General features: G+C 45.0%; 1 protein-coding gene across 8 annotated transcripts in view; it reads left to right on the top strand.

The window, feature by feature from the left end:
• The window catches only part of SAMD8 (sterile alpha motif domain containing 8), a 167,832-nt gene that overhangs the window by 22,115 nt on the left and 124,332 nt on the right, over positions 1 to 21,385 (top strand). Inside the window, exon 1 of one of the 8 annotated variants that reach the window (XM_078642721.1) lies at positions 7,197 to 7,482. The exons of 4 other annotated variants lie outside the window; for them this stretch is intronic. In XM_078642721.1, coding sequence (XP_078498847.1) covers positions 7,432 to 7,482 — 51 coding nt within the window. In that variant the 5' untranslated portion in view covers positions 7,197 to 7,431. Of the gene's footprint in view, positions 1 to 7,196; positions 7,483 to 15,554; positions 15,766 to 21,385 lie in introns of those variants that run through there. 3 more of the 8 variants (XM_078642722.1, XM_078642723.1, XM_078642727.1) reach the window with 3 other exon arrangements.

Here is a 21,385-nt window from a genome sequence, read left to right as displayed (position 1 = left end):
CGGCCTGGTACATATTTCTGAAGGCGTTGTTTAATATACACCGGGGCCTGACAGTGAATGGCTTTGTGGACAATGCAGAGACCCTTAAATTTAGCTCTTTGTTTAAGAGGCAGCCAGTGGAGGCGTTGAAGGAGGGGTGATGCTCGCGTGTGCCTCGTAAGTTTGAAGATGAGTCTGGCGGGATCGTTCATTACTATCTGCAGTCTGCCCACTAAGGAGTCTGGCAGCCCGATGTATAGTGAATTAGCATAGTCAAGGCGGGCTCGGATCATAGCGGATACCACTGTTCTCGTGGTGGAGAATAATAGGATCGGGAAGAGTCTCCTCAGAAGTCTAAGTAGGCCGACACAGGTGCCACAAACAGTGGAGACTTGGTTGGCCATTGTAAGTTTAGCGTCAACCTTGATTCCCAGGCTTTTAACAACTGGGGCCGGGGCAGGAGTGTCGCCCAGCTCCTGTGGCCAGAAGAGGGCGTTCCAGGGGTTAAGAGCATCCGTCATGGCTAGGACCTCTGTTTTGTCTGGATTAACTTTTAGTGAGTTAGCGGTCATCCAGTTGACTGTAAAACGGAGTACCTCTTTGGCCCGGGAGTGTGCTTGAGGAGAATTTTCAATTTGCAAGATGATCTGAGTGTCGTCAGCGTAATTGAAAACTTGGCACTCCATGGCCGCCAGGGCATTAATTAGAGGTCTGAGATAAATATTGAACATAAGAGGTGATAATGCCGACCCCTGTGGAACTCAACAGGGGGTTGGTCCCCTCTCTGAGACCCAGTCAACAATTTGGAATGTGTAGCCATAATTGGAGGGTATTCACTGGCATAGTTAGATGTGGCAGGATTTGAAATATAGAGACGAATAAGGATTACAATTAAAGTTGGTGCTAGGTGAGCAGGAGAGATATATATTTATAATAATGTTGGCAATATGGAGTTACTTTTTGGGTGTCTTTATGTCTCTCGCTGTAACATATGGTTTCGGCCACTATTTGGGTCTTTGATCTTATAACTGATCAGTCACAGGTTTTGATATGTTTTTATTCTTCAGGTTGAAATTTATATTGGTGTTGACCTGACTGGTCGTTTGCTTTTTATGATACACAATTTTGGTGTTTTTTATGTATCTCAAATTTCCATTTCCTCTTTTTTCCTTTCTTTTCTTTTCTCATGGTGGAGGTTAGGCTTAGCCTCATAATGAGAAATGTTAAAGAATGGTAATTGGTGATGTATGTTCATCTATTTACAGCCCTGATGAAGTCTTATGGAAATTCACTCCATTGACGAAACGCGTGTTGGCTGTTTATGGACTGTGATATTGGCTGTAATCTTTATATATGGATCTATATGCGATAAACAAGTCTTCGTGGGAATTGAAGAATAAGAAAATAAGCACTACAGATTTAAATTGGATTTTTGGGAGATTGTCTCCTTGAATAACTGACGGAAATATTTTATTAATACTTGATATGTTTGTACTGTTTATGCTCAGGGAACCAATTCTTTTTTTTTATTTTTTTTTTTTATTACATTTACAACTTCCCAACCAATTTCACATGTAGTAACCAGGAAAGGAAATGTTCATGACGCAGCCTCTGGAGGCAAAAGAGTAAAACTCATGCATTTTCACACTTTCCACGAGAGTGCATTAACACCCGCACTTTAAAGGAAGAGGGGTTGGTTGTACACAACGCCTAATCCTTGCACTTTCTGTTCGGACCAAAAGCAAGCGTCTGCACTTTCTTCACATGAAATCTTTTCAAATAGTAATACAAAACAGCGTCACACTCACATTAGCTAAAAAATCACCCCAAAAAAGAGATGTGTATTGTCTCTGTCAGTTGTTGTTACAGAGATGGCTACATCGTGCAATACCTCAGCTAGACGGTGCTTAATTTGTGAAAGAATGAGTAGTGTTACCGAAGCCCTGCTCAGAAGCAGACGACAGGTGCAATTAAATGTTTGCGCACCGAATACCTGCAACTGCAGACACACCCTGCCCCTTTTTTCCGGACCACTCTTGTTTGTGTTTTCTGTTTGTGACTGCTTGACAGTTTTTCCCTCTGTCTTCCCAATCTTTGCGTTTTCCCTCTCTTTCTTGTATATATCTGATATAGAAAAATAAGTGCTGGTCTCCCAAAGTAAGTGCCTATGTTCCCCACCGGTAACCACCAACTCAAATTAAGCACTAACGCTAAATAAGTTTGGCTTTCAGGAATCAATGGCCAACTTAGAGTTACAGTCCGTTGTCTCGTGTTTGTTGTGTTTAGGACACTGCCAGCGCTTGATTTGTAATAAACATAAGAGTAGCGGCCCACGTTTTTTCTTAGCAGCCCACAGCTAGTGCTATACTGAATGCTGTGCTTACTGATCACCAAGGATCCTGGTCTTGATTCCAACAGTTTTTTTTTACCACCACCCTTCTTTCCTTGACTCTTTAACTCACTTTTGCTTGTTGTTTTTCGCGCTTATTTTCTCCATTTGTCACCGCTCTCTATTGTGCTCCACTTTCTCTGGGTCAGAATCTGATGAAAAACAGTCCCCAAATATTAATGCATGTGGCCACCATCGGCCATCAGTGTGGGATTGGGATCATAATTAGGCCGAGGCACTCCCAAAATAAGTGGACCACATTCCAGAATTGATCACTTTTTTTGCACTTGGCCACTAGCAGAACAAGTATTTCAATGCAGTAGGTCTCGCAATTACGAGATTTTGACCTATTGGCATTGTAAATGATAATGCCATTTATTTATGTGTTTACAAAACACCTGCAATAATAAAAGGCATGGTCATTTACAATACCAATAGGTCAAAGTTTCTAAAATGTGAGACCTATTGCATTGCAAATGCTTGTTTTTCTTGTTCTTTACTGGCCTTTAACACCTCCTTCGGGATTGTAAGCACTATGTAAATATATTTACAATTAAAAGCACGCACTTCACAGCTCCTCACAAAACTTCCAGTGATTGGATCAATGAAAGCCAGTACCGGCTCCCAATCATAAAGCAAGCCCGTCTGGGCCCGACCGGGCCCAGGGGCCAGGACCCATGCATCTTTTCCATCAGGCCACTACTGCTACTAAAGTGCACAGCTCCATCAGTTAAACAGCGCACTAACAGCAAACTGTTATCAGCATATTCAGTGTGATAAACCAACGAAAAAGTGTCCTCAGTGCCCGTTCACTCTCTCCCCCAGGATCACTATCCCCTCTCCGCCCACAAGCACCTATAAAATCTTTCTATTAAACTGCAGATCTCTGCTTAAACATACTACAGAAATCTCAATGCTGCTACAGGACTATGCCCCTGAGGTCTTATTCCTGACAGAAACCTGGCTCAATGCCAGCTCAGAGCCTGACATTGTGCAAACTCTCCCCCAGGGGTACCTGATACAGAGGGTGGACAGAACAATAGGCTAGGGCTGGGGGGTTGCGATCCTTTATATAGACCCCCTCCCCTGTTGCCTACTTGGGAATCCACTCACAGACTGTGAGAATGCGCACTTCTTGATAGAATTTACCCCTCTCCTCTCGCTTACAGGCATCTTGATCTGTCGGCCCCCAGGAGGAGCATGGCACCTTCTGCAAAGCTCTATTAGAAGCAGCCATCAACCTAGCTAGCACCGCTGCAAATTTTACTCTCCTTGGGGATTTTAACCTGCACTTTGACTATTTGGGAGCAGCAACAGCACACAAATTGGCGCAAGACCTCGCGACTTTTCAACTGGCACAAAAGGTTTTGCGAGCTACCCATGTCAAAGGACACTGCCTCGATCCTGTGTTCTCCAACGTGGAGAACCTTATAGGAAATGACCCCATTCCCATTCCATGGTCCGACCACTTCCTCATCCCCCTTTCGTGGTGCCATCGGGTTTCCGCTCCCATGCCCAACCCTCACTGACCCTGAATCGGCCCTGGTCCAAGCTCCCTCTGGACATATGGGCCCAAGAATTGGAAAAGACCAGACCTAAGCCAGATCCCAGTCCAGTTTCAGCTAAGAACAACTTCTGCAGTTTAATAGAGGACTCGCTGAATCTGGCCCTCCCAAAAACTTTGATCAAAAAAAGGAACGGTCCTTAAAAATCACCCTGGTACACCTCGGAATTACGCTCTCTAAAACAGTACTGCAAGGTACAAGAAAGAAGCTGGAGGAAAGACTTCTCTCCTAGCAAGAAGCTCGAATACAGAAGAGCCATTGGCAAGTATAGAGCAGAAATTAAAAAGGCACAGGCCTCCTTCTATGAGGAAACAATTCTGATGGCCTCCAACTCCCCCAGAGAGAATTTCTCATCATAAATCAACTCCTCAAAAGCCTGGTTCCTCCTGTTGCCCCCGATGCCTCAGGCCAACAATGTAATAAACAGGCAGAGTTTTTTAACACCAAAATTCAAAACATTCTTAAACTGCTGCCCCAAGTTGATGACTAATATGACCCCCAAATTAGCACGTAGATCAGGGTCCTCCTCTTGCCAGACACTTGTTGGAGTTTATCCCTCCTCTCCCCCAGGAAATTCTTCTGACTTTGATTTCCTCAGTGAAAAGTGGCTCGCCTAGGGATCCCGCAACTTTGAATGTCCTGAAAAAGGTAGCACCCATAATTGATCTAGGAAACTACTGCCACATTTCCCTTCTGCCTGGGATTGCCAAAATCGCGGAAAAATATGTCAACCACACACTCTCAAACTTTGTGGAATCCCTTAGTTTGCTACACCCCTCCCAGACAGGATTCCGCCCACGTCAAAGTACTGAAACCACTCTCCTAGCGGTGGTAGAGGAAAGCAGAAAGATCCTAAACTCAGGAGGGTCAGCTGCCATCATCCTCCTTGACCTGAGCGCAGCATTCGATACGGTGAACCATTGCATCCTGATTCACTGTCTCAGAAACATAGGAATAGCTGCCACTGCGTATATATATATATATATATATATATATATATATATATATATATATATATATATATATATATATATATCCCCTCTGGCGGCAATCGTGGCCCCTTTCGGAATCCATATGGTGACCTACGCCGGCGACACCCAATTGGTCGTAGCACTCAACCAAGCAACGCAACAGACTAATGCCCTTCATGGGTGCCTAACGAAGTCTCTAAGTGGATGGGGGCGTCCCACCAGAAGCTCAACGGTGAAAAGGCTGAGATCATGATCCTGGCCAACCCCTCTAATGTGACACTAGGGACCATGTGGCAAGCATGCATCGGCCCGGCCCCGGTCCCCAAAAACAAATAGTCTGGGCATCTGGTTAGACCAAATCCTGACATTCAAGGTGCAAGCAAGTAAGATGGTTGCCATGTGTTTTGGCTTGCTTAGAATGGCCAGGAAAGTGCTTCCTCTCCTTCCTCCCCAAGCTAAGAAAGTCTTAGTCCAATCACGGATACTCTCAAGGATAGACTATGGAAATGCACTTTTTTTGGGGGCCCTGACTGCAGTAATCACTAAACTGGAAATGGTCCAGAAAGGTGCGGCTAGACTACTGTTGGGAATACCAAACCGCGTCTCAGCCAAACCTGCCTTTTGCTCCCTTCCCCAGTGAAAGAAAGAGTTCGCTTTAAAGCCCTCTGTGTTGTCCACAAGTCCCTGCACGGGAACGGGCCACCTTAAATCTTGACCATGATCCGTCCCTACAAAGTGAGCAGGAAACTCCGCTCGGACTAACACCACTTAGTTGAAGTCCCTAGAATTAAGCAGTCCAGAAGCGGCAGTCGTCTCTTTTTCCCTCAATGCAGCCAAAGTTTGGAATGCACTGCCTCTTTACCTCTGCAGGGAACCCAGCCACCTTGTTTTCCAAAAACAACTGAAAACACTTTTGTTTCCCTAAAGCCCCCGTCTGATTACTAGTCGTGCTCAGCGCTGGGAGCCCTCAGGGTAGCCATGCGCTATACAAGTGTCCCTTTAATTTCATTCAGTTCATTTCGTCATTCTTTACAGCTGCAAATTGCCCTTTACATTTTCAGAGTAACTGGTAGCACATATTTCAGTTCCATTCAGACAAGCAGGCATCCTGGAAGGAAACCTTGTTTAGCTGTCTGATCAGCTCCAGTTTCACAAGTGAACACTCCCAGAATGGCATTACAGCTTTTAAAACTTTAATTTCATTAGGAACCATTAGGGTTTTTTTTCCCCAAGAGTACCGGGAGAAGTGAGGTCTGGGAATGCGCGACCCCCTTCCCATGACTCCACCGCCCCCATGGGGGTCACCCCCCACAGATCGAAGACCTCTGCATTAGAGACATTGTTGTTATTGTCTTCTTATGCCAAACCTGGCTCATAAAGTGCCCAGTGAAAACCCCAAATTTTGATGTTTTAAACCCTGAACTTTTAAGACCGCAACCACAAAGGTTTTTTTTTACCGCCAAGGCTGCCTGAGATGGATTGGTTAAAACAAAGTTGTGCAAAAGCGATTAAAAAAAAAAAATTATAAAATGGATGAGCGGGTTTGGGAGGGGGTTGGATCGACTTGAGCGTTGGGGGAGGGGGGAGAAAGCAACATGAACGAGAGTACACAAGGACAGAGGGAAACCATGCGGGCGAAAGAAAACTATGTGAAGCACCGGGGGATAAAAACGCAAGCAAAAGACCGCAGCACAAGCAAGGGTAGGAAAGCACATGGGTGAGTGGGAGCAATGTGAGGCTAAAAAAAAGCATACGAGGGAGACAGCTGGAAAACACATGCACTTTTATGGAGTACTTAAGCAAAAAGTTAAAAAGTAGTTACTACAGCGAGCAGTGGAAGCATAGAAGCCAACCAATCATGGTAAAGAGGGTTTGCTCTGTGGGAGGGACAAACACAAGATGAACAGTCTGAAACGAGGAAAGGCATCGAGTAGAAAGCAAGCAAATTAGAGTGAGAATAAAGCAAGCCCATAGTAAGCAATGGATGGCTATAATGCCCTGTAAGTTATTTGTAAGCCCGCAATATGTCTTTCACAGACCAACAGGCACGACCTAACCACTGCACATCCCTACCAAGACCAGACCTGTTGGATTTGCCAATGCTTTTTTTTTTTTTTTTTTTTTTTTTTTTTTTTACAGCAAAGGCTGCTGTACGATTGTAACTGGTAGTTAACAACCTTGTTAGCCTAGGGTTAGCCTGTTCAGCGTGGGCATAATCACTCATGCCTATTTGCACACTCCCACAGGTGGAGTGCAGCGACGTGCTTCCGACACGTCTGACGTATTCATTCCGAGCTCGTGGCCGTGCCCTCCCGTCAGAGAGCCTGGGACGCTTCCTTTGCGCTCAGGGTGCGTCCGCGTGCCGCACCGCCCGTTTCCAGGGAGCGGTTTCTGCTGAGTTCAACCCTCTCCAATAACCTGCGACCTACTTCTTCGTCATGAGAGGTTTATACCACACTCAGTGCTCTGCGGTCCCTGGAGAGACGAGCGAGGTGGCAGGGCTCGGGCTGTGGGTGGAAGCCTTGGCATGACTCTGCCAAGCATGAAGGCACGCCAGGCAGCCGGCGATGTGGCGAAGGTTAGTCTGCGCAGAACGTGCTCCTAGGAGGAGTCGAGCGTGGTGGAGGAGGAATGTGTTGAGTGCTGCAACCGGACCTGGCCGGGAATGTAAACCTACTTCATGGCAGTGCCTGGTTTTCATTAGACGATGGGGCAAGTGTTTCCATCGAAACCCACGTCTACGCGGGCGGTCATAAAAACACACCAAAAAAAAAACACACCCACTATCGTTTTTTCAGTGCAGAAACTTGCGCGTGAAGATGTAAACAGACAAGTGGCAAACATAAAGTTTCTTCCAACCAGCTCGCATAGCACTGTGCCTTCCTTACAGTTGCCGGCCTTCACTGTTTCAGCCCAGATCTGCATCAGCAGCTGAATTATTGGGTTCGGTGGCTTTGTGGTGGAACGCTTCTGCTGCAGTGATCTCTGATCTGGATGCTTCAACCCAGACAGGTTGGGTCACCTTTTAATCCGACGCAGGATGACGAATTAAGACCTTAAAAACAGTAGCGCTAATTATGGCCCCCGGCTTGGGCAGCTGTCAAAGGAGCTAAAGATTTATTTGTTGCAAGCGCTTTTTCCGGAGTTCATTTTAACCCAGAAGATCCTGATTTTCTTGGAAATGCCTGACTGTGGTGTGTCGCGGTGTTCGTGTTTTAGATTGACCACTATGCTCTGTGGATTGTGACTGTTGTTAACCTGTTGCAAGACAGGAGGACGTGAATGTTGCGGTTTCCTCAGTCAGCAACGTTTGAAATAAGGGTCCTTAACTATATTTTTATAGTTTCTAAACTGGGTACATATTGTTTTCTCTTTTTATTTTATGTCATGGTTAATGTCTACAAGTTTTGTAAAATTTTCTGTAGGGATTTAGTTATTTTAAGACTGTCTTCAGGAGTTGGCGACTTCAATCTGATGACTGTCACTGCTGTGTTTTTTTTCGTGAAGGACCCGTACTCACCTCTTTAATGGTGAACCATTCAGTACTTAGCCCTTGATAATCTCTGCTGATGTACTTAATGTTACCTCGCAGACAACGTTTTTCGCTTGCCACGCAGACCTCCTCCCATCTTGACAGCCTCATTACATTAGACCGTGCTGTGCAGAAGACACCATTGCACCGGCTGGCGATTTGTCTAGGTTATTGAGGTTTCATTTTCAAGCTGTCTTCCTCCAGTGCGGACTAACTACATACTCGACTTTATTTATTGGTTCATTGGCAAAACCGGAAAACAAATCGAGCGGAGGCTAAGCTTTTTACAGCCCCGAAATGTCACAGAGACCAGCTGCCTTGCTAATGCCCTGTTATTTGGCAAGCAACTATTATTATTTGGGACAGGCAACGCGTTCTTCTGCAATTTTCAGTCTGTGCCTCAAACTCGCAGTTTTGTCTCCACTTTCTGAATGTATGTTTGTGTGCTGTCCTAACCGAGTTGTGGACAGCGGTTGTGGGAAGTCTTGAAGCGCCGCACCCACCTAAAGGGCATCTCTGAGCGAGTGGAAGGTTTGGGTTTATTCACGATAAGACTGGCAAATTGTGAAGTGAAAGGGTGTTGTTTTCCAAGTCTTCTGATGAGCTGTACATGATGCTTAAATGGGAGGACCAGGGAAAACTCTGTTGTAGGAAAGGCCATGTGGTCTGAAAGGATCAGGCGGGTGGAGTGACCATATGATCGCCAGATGGGAGGTAAAAAGATGGTTAAGCTTCGGTAGAGGGTACCATGCATCAGTAATGAGCTGGTAAAGTGAACTGGTGAAATAACACGGGCTGTGCTCGGGTATGTCACTAGACAATGGAGACCTAATTGAACCCGTTGTGAAAGTGGGTGAAGCTTTGCTACTTTGCTTGAAGTTGCTTTGAAAAAAGTGACGTTTTGACTGCTCTTTCCCCGAAGCTGGTTATCCTGCCCATGAGGAATGGGACATCTGTCTGTATGGACATACGGTCTTAGCTGCCATTGGGGTCTCTTACTCTCTTGACATTCACGGCTGTCCTTCATTCTGACCAGCAGCTGATAAGCATTGCTTCTCCGTAACCATGCATTTTTGAATTTCCTGCTACTGGGAAGTCCTGCCCTTGGGACCCTGCTGTGTTGGAGGGGCAGGATGATTGACCATTAGATTTATCTTCGCTTTTGTTTCTAATTCACTTTTTACAGGCGTGTCACAGCAGGCTGCTTCCGTGGCAACACATGGTGACGTTTAGTGAGCACACTGGCCCTAGTGAAAGTAGTGTGATGAATAGATCCATTCACTCACCTATTGATGCATGCAATCAGACATTAATTTTCCAATGCACCCATTCAAAAATTAGTGCATATATTTATCACCTCACTAATCAATTAAACCCAGCACACAGTTATGCATTAGTTAAAAACATGTTTTACACAACAATTAAGCCACCAACAACCTTTTAGCATCCATGCAGTCACTTACCCTCATTGTACCGAAATCCCCATCCCGCGTCTATTCATCTGTCTTCTCACGAATGCTTCTATCCCCTCATCCATAAATCCACTGTAGTCAATGGTCAACGTCTTTCCCTCATTCTCCGGTAAAACCATAGGAACTGGACACAGTATTCCATATGAGGCTTCAGTCATTTTACTTCGTGGTTAGGCTGTCCTTCAGAAATTGACACACCATTCCGAATGAGGCCTACAGAACTGAACACAATACGCAAGACATGGATTTAGAACTAACCACTCTTTTGCTGCCCGTGCTGTACCTGTTTTGTGTGTATGAAGCTTGAAAAACATCATGTCACTGTGCAAAAGCCCAAACTAAATTTGTAATTTTTTCTATCCCTTCACTTGTCGTGCCCAAAGAAAAGCTGTACTTGAACATAGCTGCTAATGGAGTAGATGTATGTGTTCCGAAACCACTTGGTAGCCCTTTACAGAGAATTTTCGCTAAACATACTTTTGTCGTCAACAATTATTAGGAAGCACAGGCCCAAGTTGCCTTTTTCTAGGGCTATGAAAGGTGTCTGTGTTGGCTGTTCTTCTTGCACATTCTGCTGTCTGCCCTAGATATAGGCCCACAGAAAAGGAGATTTCTTTTGCGTGGAGGTAAGTGGTGGGACCTATTTCAGTTCAACATGTGAACTGTCTGTCCAGTAATTAATGGGATGGACCTGTCTCAGGTCTGTATCCAGCAGCAATTGGAAATGCGTCCTGTCCTCCGCGGTAGTCACTCAGTCTGGCTGGTGTTTATGAACAGTAAAATAGAGCTGAGCAACATTCCAGGTCCGACTGCGACAGAAAATGGGTCTAGTCATTGGCAAAGCCAATACGTCATGCCTATGTGAGAATTATTAGCTTTTCCAGGGTTTTTTTTGTGCCATATTATCTAGCAGCATGGCTTCTATTCAGCATGGCAAAAAGTTAGTGGCATGGCATAGAGTAGACTAGAGTTGAGTGATGTTAAGTAGAGTAGTGTAGGCTAGATTGGTTTAGAGTGGAGTACCGTAGAGTGGCATTGTGTGGAGTATAGTGGCATATAGTAGAGTGGATTTGGCTGGGTGGATCGGAGTAAAAGGGATCGATGTGGAATAGTCAGAAATTAGTGATTTTTGTCCCAGAGGCCTTCATGCTTCTATAAAACTACATAGTACATTCTTCAAAGAAACTTTGAAAACCTGCCTCAACCCTGGCAAAAGTGCCCAAAGCATTTAGTCACTAGTCATCTCAAAGCATCTGAGGCCAGCTTCTGATTTGCGGCCTTTGTGGACCTGTGAGAGGACAGTTGGGGTCATGGTCACCGTCCCTTCGAGTTTCTTGGCTGTGGCTCAGGTGGCGATGGTCTCTAAAAGATATCCTTGTACAAACAACAAGTGTCTATGGGTCTGCAAAATCAACTATGTGTCCCGTACCATAACATAAATTGCTCAAAAACAAATCATGAAAAGTAGCATGCTCCTGTGTGTGCTTAAGGCACAGCAAGATATCACCAGGGTATTAAAAGTACCCATCAGTTATCGTTCCCGAGTCAGCTCAGAGGGACGCCAGGAGAATCGCCGGACAGAGCGGTGCTCCACTTACCTGAGCTGTTGCCAGGTGAGGTGATGCTTTTTCCTCCTACCTAAAAGTTTTCTGGAGGAAATTTTCCATGACCTAGGACTACCAGGTGTCATGGTTATCAATTTGTAGAACTTTACATTTTTCACACTCTCTTGCAGTAGCGATAATGTGGTCCTGATGAAAGCAGTGGACAGTTAGTATCCACTTTTGCTGAAACATGTTGACCCATGATTTTGGAAGGCAGTTATTTGTTGAACGGGCTACTATTCTGCACTGTTTTTAAAGGTTGGAAGTTTGAGAGACATTATTAAACTTTATATTTTTCCCTCTTCTCTCCAATTTTAAACACCACTATTTTTTCACTCTCACTTATTCACGCACTGCAATTCAGTTATCCAAACATTCTTGTGCTCGATACCGCTATATGTAATTCTATTCTCAATGGCTTAGCGGCAACCACCCCAATACCAAGTGGCTGCAAGCATACTCTCCCTGGTGTGAGGAGACCCATATGATGACAAGGACGGTCTCGAACGATAACTGATGGGTACTTCTAATACCCTGGTGATATCTTGCTATGCCTTAAGGACACACGGGAGCATGCTACTTTTCATGATTTGTTTTTGAGCAATTTATGTTATGGTACGGTACGCATAGTTGTCTACGGAAGAGGTAGCCGCGACATTGGCTACAATTAAAAGTGGCTCTCCTCGCGATCCCGCCCCCCTCCGTTTTCTGAAAAAAGTGTCTAGCACCATCCTCCCCCCCCTCACGTCCCTCATTAATTCCTCCCTCTCGCAGGGTCTAGTCCCTCCTAGCTGGAAGGCGGCAGTGGTCAAAGGCCTTTTAAAGAAACCCTCTCTAGACCCCCTGGACCTAGCCAACTACAGACCTATCTCCCTCCTCCCAGGAAATAGCAAGATCACGGAGAAGCTAGTGAATAAAAAACTATCACTATTCCTTGAGAGCAACAACCTACTCGGGACCTCCCAGACAGGGTTTCGTCCAGGACAGGGCACTGACACAGCCCTCCTGGCAGCAGTGGAGAAGGCCAGAAGCATTCTGGACACGGGAGGATCAGTGGCAGTGATCCTCCTGGACCTCAGTACGGCCTTCGACACTGTGAGCCACCACACCCTAATCCAACGACTGGGAGACATCGGAGTAAGGGGCACGGCCTTGAAGTGGCTAAAATCTTTCCTAGACGGACGCTCCTTCCAAGTCTGGGAGAATGACAGCCACTCCCCTGCAATCCCCCTCCGTTGTGGAGTACCGCAGGGCTCATCTCTCAGCCCTACGTTATTTAACGTGTATATGTCCCCGCTGGAGAAACTGGTCAACCCGTTCGGCGTCTCGATTATCAACTACGCCGACGACACCCAGCTGGTGGTAACCCTCTCACACCCGCACCAATCCCCACCCGACCTTCACAGCTGTCTCTCGGAAATTCATAACTGGATGAACTCCTCGGCACTGAAACTGAACGGGTCCAAGACCGAGATCCTGCTGCTCGGACATAAAGAGCCCTCCCTGCCGCCTGACATCTGGCCCGTCTGTCTAGGTGACCCCCCTACACCGAAGGAGGAGGTCAAGAGCCTGGGCGTATGGCTCGAAAAGGACCTGAGCTTCAGATCACAGGCCAAAAAAACGGCAGGAATCTGCTTTGGACTCCTTAGGGCCTGCAGAAAGGTCTTCCCCCTGCTCCCCGCTACCTCCAAGAAACTCCTGATTCAGGGCCTCATTATGGCGAGGCTGGACTACTGCAACGCAATCTACCTGGGTGCCCCCGAAGCCACCCTCAATACCCTGCAGAAAGTCCAAAACGCCGCGGCCCGCCTACTTACCGACACCCCCGCCAGATCCTCGGCAAAGCCAGCCTTGAAGCTCCTGCATTGGCTCCCAGTCAGAGAAAGGGTGGCTTTCAAGGCCCTCTGTCTGGCCCATAAGACCCTCCATGACAAAGGCCCACCCATCCTCAAGGATTTCATCATCCCTTACAATGCGAGTAGGGTCCTCCGCTCAGGCGGAGAGAACTTCATCACTGTTCCCAGAGTCAAAAAGGCCCGGTCCGGAGGACGCCGCTTCTCGGTCCACACGGCCAAACACTGACACAACCTTCCTCGGAGACTGAGAACTGAACCTAATCTTCTCCAGTTCAGGAAGGCCTTGAAAACCTTTCTCTTTCCTTAAATCCCCCCCCCTTCGATTCTGACCTCTCCTGAGTTCTGGTTCTAGCGCTGGGATGCTCTAGGGTTACTACGCGCTCTATAAAACCTTAAAATAAAATAAAATAAATAGTTGATTTTGCAGACCCATAGACACTTGTTGTTTGTACAAGTATATCCCTTGGGGGCTGTGTCTGTCGAGGTCTATAAATATGCCCTGGGGCCCTCTTTCTAGCTTATGTTTTTGATACTCTAAAAGATATCTTCATTTAGTTCCTGGAAAAACATTTTATTTGTGATAATGGCCCCTCCAGGGAAGCAGTTTGTGGAAAGAAAAAGCATGGAATCTAAATCCATGGCCTTAGCCCTTTATCACTTAACAGAGTGGAACCCTAAAACACCAATACCGGGGACCAGCATTTTACATAACTGTAATCTGTCTCTTCCAAATGCAAAGAAATCTGAGTCGCGTGGTAATTTTTTACAGCCGTCTTTAAAGATAGGCGCTCTTTCCAGTCCAGTGTGAAGTAAAGATTTATTGAACGAAATTCCTGATACCTTACAAACAACTCCTGAATATATTCTCGTCACAACACAGTCTATAATAATTACTAAATGCAAAGTGTTTGGTGAGAAAAGAAAGCTAAAGGTTGAAAGGTCTCATTATTGAGGACATGAGATTGAGGTTTGTACAATTCATTAAGAACTAGACAGTCCGTGTCGTGCGTGCAACTGCTGGAGGTACATTTTCAAACCAAGTTTGAATGGCTGGGAGTAGGTACAGAAAGAGTTTTCAGATGTAGTGCAATTGGCTATAGTCGGGGCTACTGGAATTATGAAATGGTGCTGCTGCGGCGATTTTCGCTTGTTTGTAAATTTGCCACATAATCCTCCATCTGCTGCAAGTCTAAAATGATAAATAATGAAGTAATACTATCCCAAAATGTGCTGCATACTTTGCCTTTTCTTGCTGCATAATTTACTCATCCCTACCATATAATTTGCCTCCTCTGCCGCATAATTACAGCGGTCTTGGCTATAGTGTAACCTTCTCCACCACCCTCAACATTTTGAGGGTTTTGAAAGATGTCTCATGCTCTTTCAAAAGACATACACATTTCAGAAACTGTAGAGGTAACGCAAATTTGATGGAAATTAAAACTACAGACATACAAATGTGTGTATCCGAGCCATGCAATTTAGGCGTGAAAGTCATGAAAGAAACTAAGAAGTAACACTCTACTGGAAAATGGATTGCTTCGAAGGACTTTCCTGCTGTTGAGCCACTTGTGATGTTTTTAAGTTAGACAGCACAAAAATGATGGATACAAATATTTGAGTCTGCCTGAGCTACAGGCAATGACTTAATCAGGGAGCTTTTCAGTTTGTTTCTCAGGTTGTGTGTTCATTACAGGATCAGAACAATGACATATAAGTGTTGTTCGTTCCACATAAGATGCCCTTTCCTGAATTGCTAGGTCAAATCACCCAGAAACAGAACACATGTAATTCTAGACATATTTCGAACTGGTTTGCATTTGATTGTTCCTGAGCAAAAATATGGAATGCAATCCAGAGTAATTAACTGTGTTGAGGATTAATGCAGGGATTCCGTCCATCATTTTGTTTTTATTCCACCTCTGAGCAGTAAAGTAGATCCCATAGTTCTCGCCACTGATGGAAGCCAGTTGTTTGTTTGTAAACGGCTTTTCTGCAGTGGTAGGGCGCACACTTGAACTTTCATACCCTTGATCGATTGCGGGCCTAGGTAAATCCTTGCTTGCACAACTGGGTCTCTTATCTGAGCAGTCCTGGCACGCATACTCTGCACACAGCGAGTACTCTTAAGGTCTGAGATAGCAGGATTCTGCTGTCCCTGACAAACCCTCATGTGACTTCTGTATGACCGAGTGGCTTCTACCTCATCAGATGAAGTGGCAGATTCGAGCTTGGGCTCCAGTGGTTCCTGGTTCTGTCGGCGTCGTCTTCAATGCTGGCTGATCACAGCACTGACTTTACTAGTCTGTTTTACCTGCCAGGAGCCTCCACGTTTTTCCTGCGCTATTGTCCGGCCGGAATTCAGCCTCAGGAATAACTATGGCTCCCACTCCACAGGTAAACTGATCCAAACTGCTTAGTGTGGCTTAGCCTGCCTTCTAGGCTTAGATCCGTTGCTTTCACAGAGAAAAGTGGGAAGAGCCACTAATCTGGAAAGAGGCAAATTTCATGCTTATGGCAACAGGCTGAGGACTTTCATGGCCATGCCCCGCAAGTGGGGTATTGGAAATGGTTCAGCAAGGGTATTTGTGGATTGTTGGTGAGGTGGTGTGTCTTCTTTAATGTGGTGTGTGAAGTTTTTATATCTCCTATTTTCCTGCTTAGTTTGAAGAGCTACTGTGGTCTGAGCACTGCTTTCATCTGACACTGTTAAGTGTAGTGGATTATGACTGGAAGTATTTCTTTGGTGTGCAGGATACAGGCAGATGTGTGGGATGTATGTCTGTCGGCTCCGGAACAGAGCAGCCCTTGGGATAAAGGAAATACTTCATAGAAAGACTGCTGAGGCAACGATGAAGCTGGCCATTTTATGATAGCAACCCAGTATTTCATTGAGGATGCATGCGTGAGTAAACCAGGGTGCATTGTGTGTTTTAGTATTCATGCTGGGATGACTGTGCTTCAGTGAATGTATTTGCACTTATGACAGGTTGTGGTAGTATAGGAGATGGTGCATTGTTATGTAATTATACAACTTTTGAGTAGTGCAGCATTTGCACAACTAATGATTTCTTGGCGCTGTAGGATTTTGTGGCCTGGTGCCTCTGTATTCCATAGCCTGGTGCCAGCATGTTTCCTTGCTCTGGGGCAGTGTCAGTGTAGTCACTGGCCCAACGCATTGCTGGCGCTTTTTGTGAGCCCAAGACTGTGTGCGTATTCCTTGAGCTGGTTTTTACGTATTTCCTGATCTACCCAGCTTGTAACATGGTCTCATTGTGTGCCCTTTTCCTCCGTTTTTTGTCTCTCTCTGTCCCCGAGACGGACACCCACGTTCCTGTTGTCAATGTGTTCTCTGTCATAGTCTAGATCTTTTCCTTATCCTGCCAGTGACCTGGTGACACTATGCAGGGTCCGTTGTGGGAGGGGGGAAGGGGAGGCCAGTCTGGTCTTGCATCCTACTACCAACAGCCACTCGAGTGTTGAGCACTATTTGGATGTCTGCTTCCTTCTGTCCCGTCCCTATTTCATTATTAGTGCATTGCGTGTTCTAGAGTTGGTTCCTTTCCAGTCTGTTGTGGTGTGTTCCCTGGCTCACAGTTGATGCATGTCTTGCTTGGAAAGGGGTATCATGTCTCCTAGTTAATATATTGGTGTTCTCTGCTCCATTGTCTTATTGCTGTAGTGTTTTTGCCTCAAATCAAAATCCTCAGCTTCTATTCGGTATTATCTGTTGTGTTCTCACTGATTTGTCAGGTCCTTGCTCATTCTCTGATGCAAAGTATGTGCCTCCTGTTCTATGATGGGTGTACTCCTGGACCTTTTGCTTTCTGTGTGTCTGTGTATTCCCTGTACATAAAACCAAGTGCTTCTTCTCCCAGTGTAGGCATATCCCCTCTTCTATGTGCCATTGTCCATTTGTTCCCTGATCACGTGTAAGTGTATCCCTGTGTCCGGTCCCAATGTTAACTGCATGCCTGTTATCCTAGTCTCTGTGTTAGTGTACCCCTGATCCTGGTATCAGTATATCATTGCCCCTCTGTTGCTGTACTGGCAACTCTAGTATGTGTCGGTGTCCAATGTTAGGTCTCTTGTCACATTATTAGTATATTATTTGCCCCAGTGATGCTTTATTGACAAATCTTGCGTGTCGATGTCCAGTGTTGTGTGTCCCTACCCCGGTGTATGTGTTTCCTTGTCCTAATTCAGAGTATATTAGTTTAATTGTATTTCACTGGTTTTCCTCGTTGTAAATTTCCCATCATGAATGCTCCCTGTTCTCATTGTAGACAACGCCTCAGTGTCTTTACTGTATTCTCTTTCCTTTTGTAAGCATTATTTGTTTGAGTGTTATTGATTGCTTGTCTTTCTTAGTGTATTCCTTCAACCAAATCATGCCTGCCTGCTCCAGCAACAGTTTGCTCCACTAATGCTCTTTTCACTGTCCCATTATTGGTGTTTGTGGGTATCCTAGTTATTATGAAATATCGCAGCTTTTTCAACTCTTTGACGTGAATAAGGCGTTGTTTATATAGCTATCTGTTTCTGTTGAAACAATGAAGTTTGTGTGTGTCTACCTGATATCCCAGTGTGCTTTGCACTTTGCCTCATTGTGGCCCAACTGTGTGCCCAATGTAAATTTCATGGTCACTCTACCACTCCCAATTACTGTATCTGATATCCATGTTTGTTCAGAAAAGTGAAGTGTTGATGATGTTTTCCCCTCCTCTTACCACCCAACCAGTCTGCCCCTTGCAGTGTAGCTTGTTCAGCTGTTTGCTGAAGGTGTTACTGCTAGGTTGTGAGTCTCCTGCTTCAGGGCATAAGGGCGGTTGGAACATTCAAGCAAAGAAAGTAGTAGGCAAAATCCACCAATTCTCACTGCTGGATCTGTGTGTGCTGGCACTGCAATTTTCCTGCAGCTCTGTAAAGAAAAAACGAAAAAACAGTGGCAGACGGCTGCAGTCTTGTGAAATTGTCCAAAGATTAGCATCTGCTAACATCAGATTAACAAAAAGTAGCCAGCCCTACCAGTGCATCAGTCATGCTTGATTGAGGAGAAAGTTGCCAGCTGGCATGGCAGGGAGCAGAGAAAGACCAGCAAAGCAACTCTGGGAGTAGACCTGGGAAAGCGGTACATGAGTGTTGATTCGTCGGGGAAACATGTGTCATGTGTTAACCGTGATATGTGAATAGGGGTCCAGTAGTCACTGAAGTGACTAGCGTGGTAAGGTGGGATGGCTAAGTAATTACGTTTTTCTCAAACATAGGCCATCTGGAATATTATGATGATCCCGCACGTTTGAGCGATGTCTCCAGAAAAGTCCTTAAGGGTATATGCATGAGGTATCTGGGAGAGCGCAGAACCAGTATAGAAATGTAAAAAAAACTGTGGTCGCGCATCAATTAATAATGATCTCAGACCAAATGCAACCGTACATCAGATTAAAAATTAGTGACTTTGAAAGGTTTTTATTAACGCATTTTAGGTTAAATTTGTTATTCAGATCCCTCAGTTTCCCCAATATGAACAATTGGTCAAAACAACTTATTAAGTGCCCTTGTGATGATTCGTCTGAGCAGTCAGACATTCATATCCTCTTTTTTTGTAGATTTTACACAATCCCTAGGAGAAGATGGATTGTGCCCATATTGAAGATCATGGAATTTAATCAGTGTCGCCCTGCTTTTTTAGCAATTCATAGATTAGATAACAAACTGTTGCATCTCTCTCTCTGTATTTTAAAAATGTTTTTAGATCTCGAAAATCAAACACCTAATAAAATATGATGAACATATTTTATTTGTTGTCCTTATTAATATTGTTTTTACGAATATTCTGAAATGTAATGTATTAACAGTACTTTTATGGTTGTTTTTATCTAATAACCAAATAAAGTTTAAATGAATGAATGAATGACTAGCGACTAGAGCCTCGGGTAGATGTACTCACAAGTTGGTTTGCAAACTCTCACTGAGGGGAGTCAATATTGCTGCTGCTGCTCAGGGGTCCTCCCACACCAGTCAAAGTAATGGTTAGCTGGCTGGAGGTGTGGAGCTACTCTGCAATCTTCTCTTGCTTGGTGCCTCTAGTTGAATGAGGTTTCCACTTCTGACATGCCAGGGGGCTCAGTGATGTTGCAGCTTACTGACAGTGTAATTCGTTCTAAAGGCAGGTTACCTATGTGGTAAGGGCACTTTAATATGACCGCTCTGGGAGTGCAGAAACGGCCTCATTCTGTCAGAAGATCGAAATGCAAGGATAGTCTCTTGAGGAGATCAGTATAAGGTTTCAGCGAGGTGTGTATAGATGTTTGGTTACAGGATCTGGATGGTCTTTTGTTTCAGGGTATTGTGATTATGTTCAGGTGTTGGGTGACCTGTAGATCAATTGTCCCATGCCAAGTGTAACATGCTAGTTAACTGTGTGAAATGAACTGTTGAAGACTAAAAGAACAATATATTGCTCTGAACTAGGAACTCCTTATAAAATCATGACTTGTGTTCTCCATTACAGTAAAGTGGCAGATCCCAGCTGTGGCCTTTATGGAAGAATGGTGATTGTCCAAGTGTACATCTATGACATAGGCATAGGGGACAAGTACAGGGTCCTCTGAAGAGACCACCTCCAGCCGCTCGTCACTCGCAACTAAGAGTGAACCCGGCTTCTGGTGTTTCTGAGCTGGTGCCTTTCTCAGCTCTGGGGTGTTTAAGCGGTGCAAGAGTCTGCCCATCGTAGAATAGACTGCATTCAGTCTGGGTGAACTTTGTCTCAGTTGAAACCATTCATCCTGTTCCTTAATAACTGGAAGAATCCTGGTCTTCTACAGCTGGCAGTTCAACAGCAAGGTTCACATATCTTCAGTGTTTTCAGCCTGGTGGTCTGTTAACTGCTAGGGATATGAGAGATTGTTTCATAAAGTTGCAGAGTTTAAATCAATCACTTCTGCGTTCATGCCCCTGAAACTGTACTGGTAGGTACTGTGGCGCTTTAAAATTCTTTTGCTTTTTGTCAAAGATCTGTGGAGCCACAACCGCTCCTTGTTTGCTTGTGGCTGTCTTTTAAGTCCGCGGGCAAGGAGTGCCTACCTTTTTCTTTTTCTAGCAGCAACGTGTTCACTGAGACTTTGAGCTGCTTGGTATCTCGAGAGAGGGAGAGCAGCTACCTCTCCCTTTTCACAGTGAAGGCCTTTCTCTCTTGTCAAATACTGCTATTGCGAGCACCATTTCTCAGTCATAGAATTGTATCACCAGCTCTTCAGGTGTTTGCAAAATGCCAAAACCATATAATTTTCACAAGAGCAAACCTGCTATTTATCTTTCAAGTAGTTCTGTAAAGTGGTACTATTTACTACTAACACTACTGGCCGTTCACACATGCCCACAATCCTAGTGAACCACCAGCTTACAATGGTCCACCTCATAAACGTGCCAGTTATCCCTGAACAACCCATAGTCCTGTGATATCAGACCGTGCCACTCCACGCACAATGCAAATGTCAAATAATAGTAGTAATAAAAAAAACTCCATCCAGATAACTGGTATCCTGTCAGTCTCATTCATCTGTTCTCCAATTCAAAATGGCATTTTAGGCTGGTAAGAAGCACATACCTCATCCCTGCTCCCTTCTATGCGACGTTTACGGACAGCGGCATGTCCTTCTGATTAGACCAGGGTATTCCATCCCGTGCTGGGCCGACAAGCTTTGTCGCATACAGCTCTGGTAGGGATCTCAGACTCTAGACCAGTGTTTCTCAAAAGGCAGTCTCATCTAGCCGAGTTTTGGTAGGTCGGGAAAATCCGAGCAATACATTAAGATGCCTTTAAATTCAGTGTTTATTTTTGTCACACTTGCCGGTGATTCAAAGAGAGGTAAAATGTCAGGCTATGTCTTCTGACCAATTGCTGCTTATTTTTAGGTCGAGCCTAGTAAGCGTACATGCGCAGTCTCTCGATATGCTGTATCTACTTCTGTGGGCTTTCACCACATTCATCGCTTTTTATTTGTTCTTTGGTCTG

Source organism: Lissotriton helveticus, chromosome 5_1 (assembly GCF_964261635.1).
Source record: "Lissotriton helveticus chromosome 5_1, aLisHel1.1, whole genome shotgun sequence".
Taxonomy (NCBI): Eukaryota; Metazoa; Chordata; class Amphibia; order Caudata; family Salamandridae; genus Lissotriton; species Lissotriton helveticus.
Note: the sequence above shows the minus strand (reverse complement) of the source record. Positions and strands in the feature narration are given on the sequence as shown.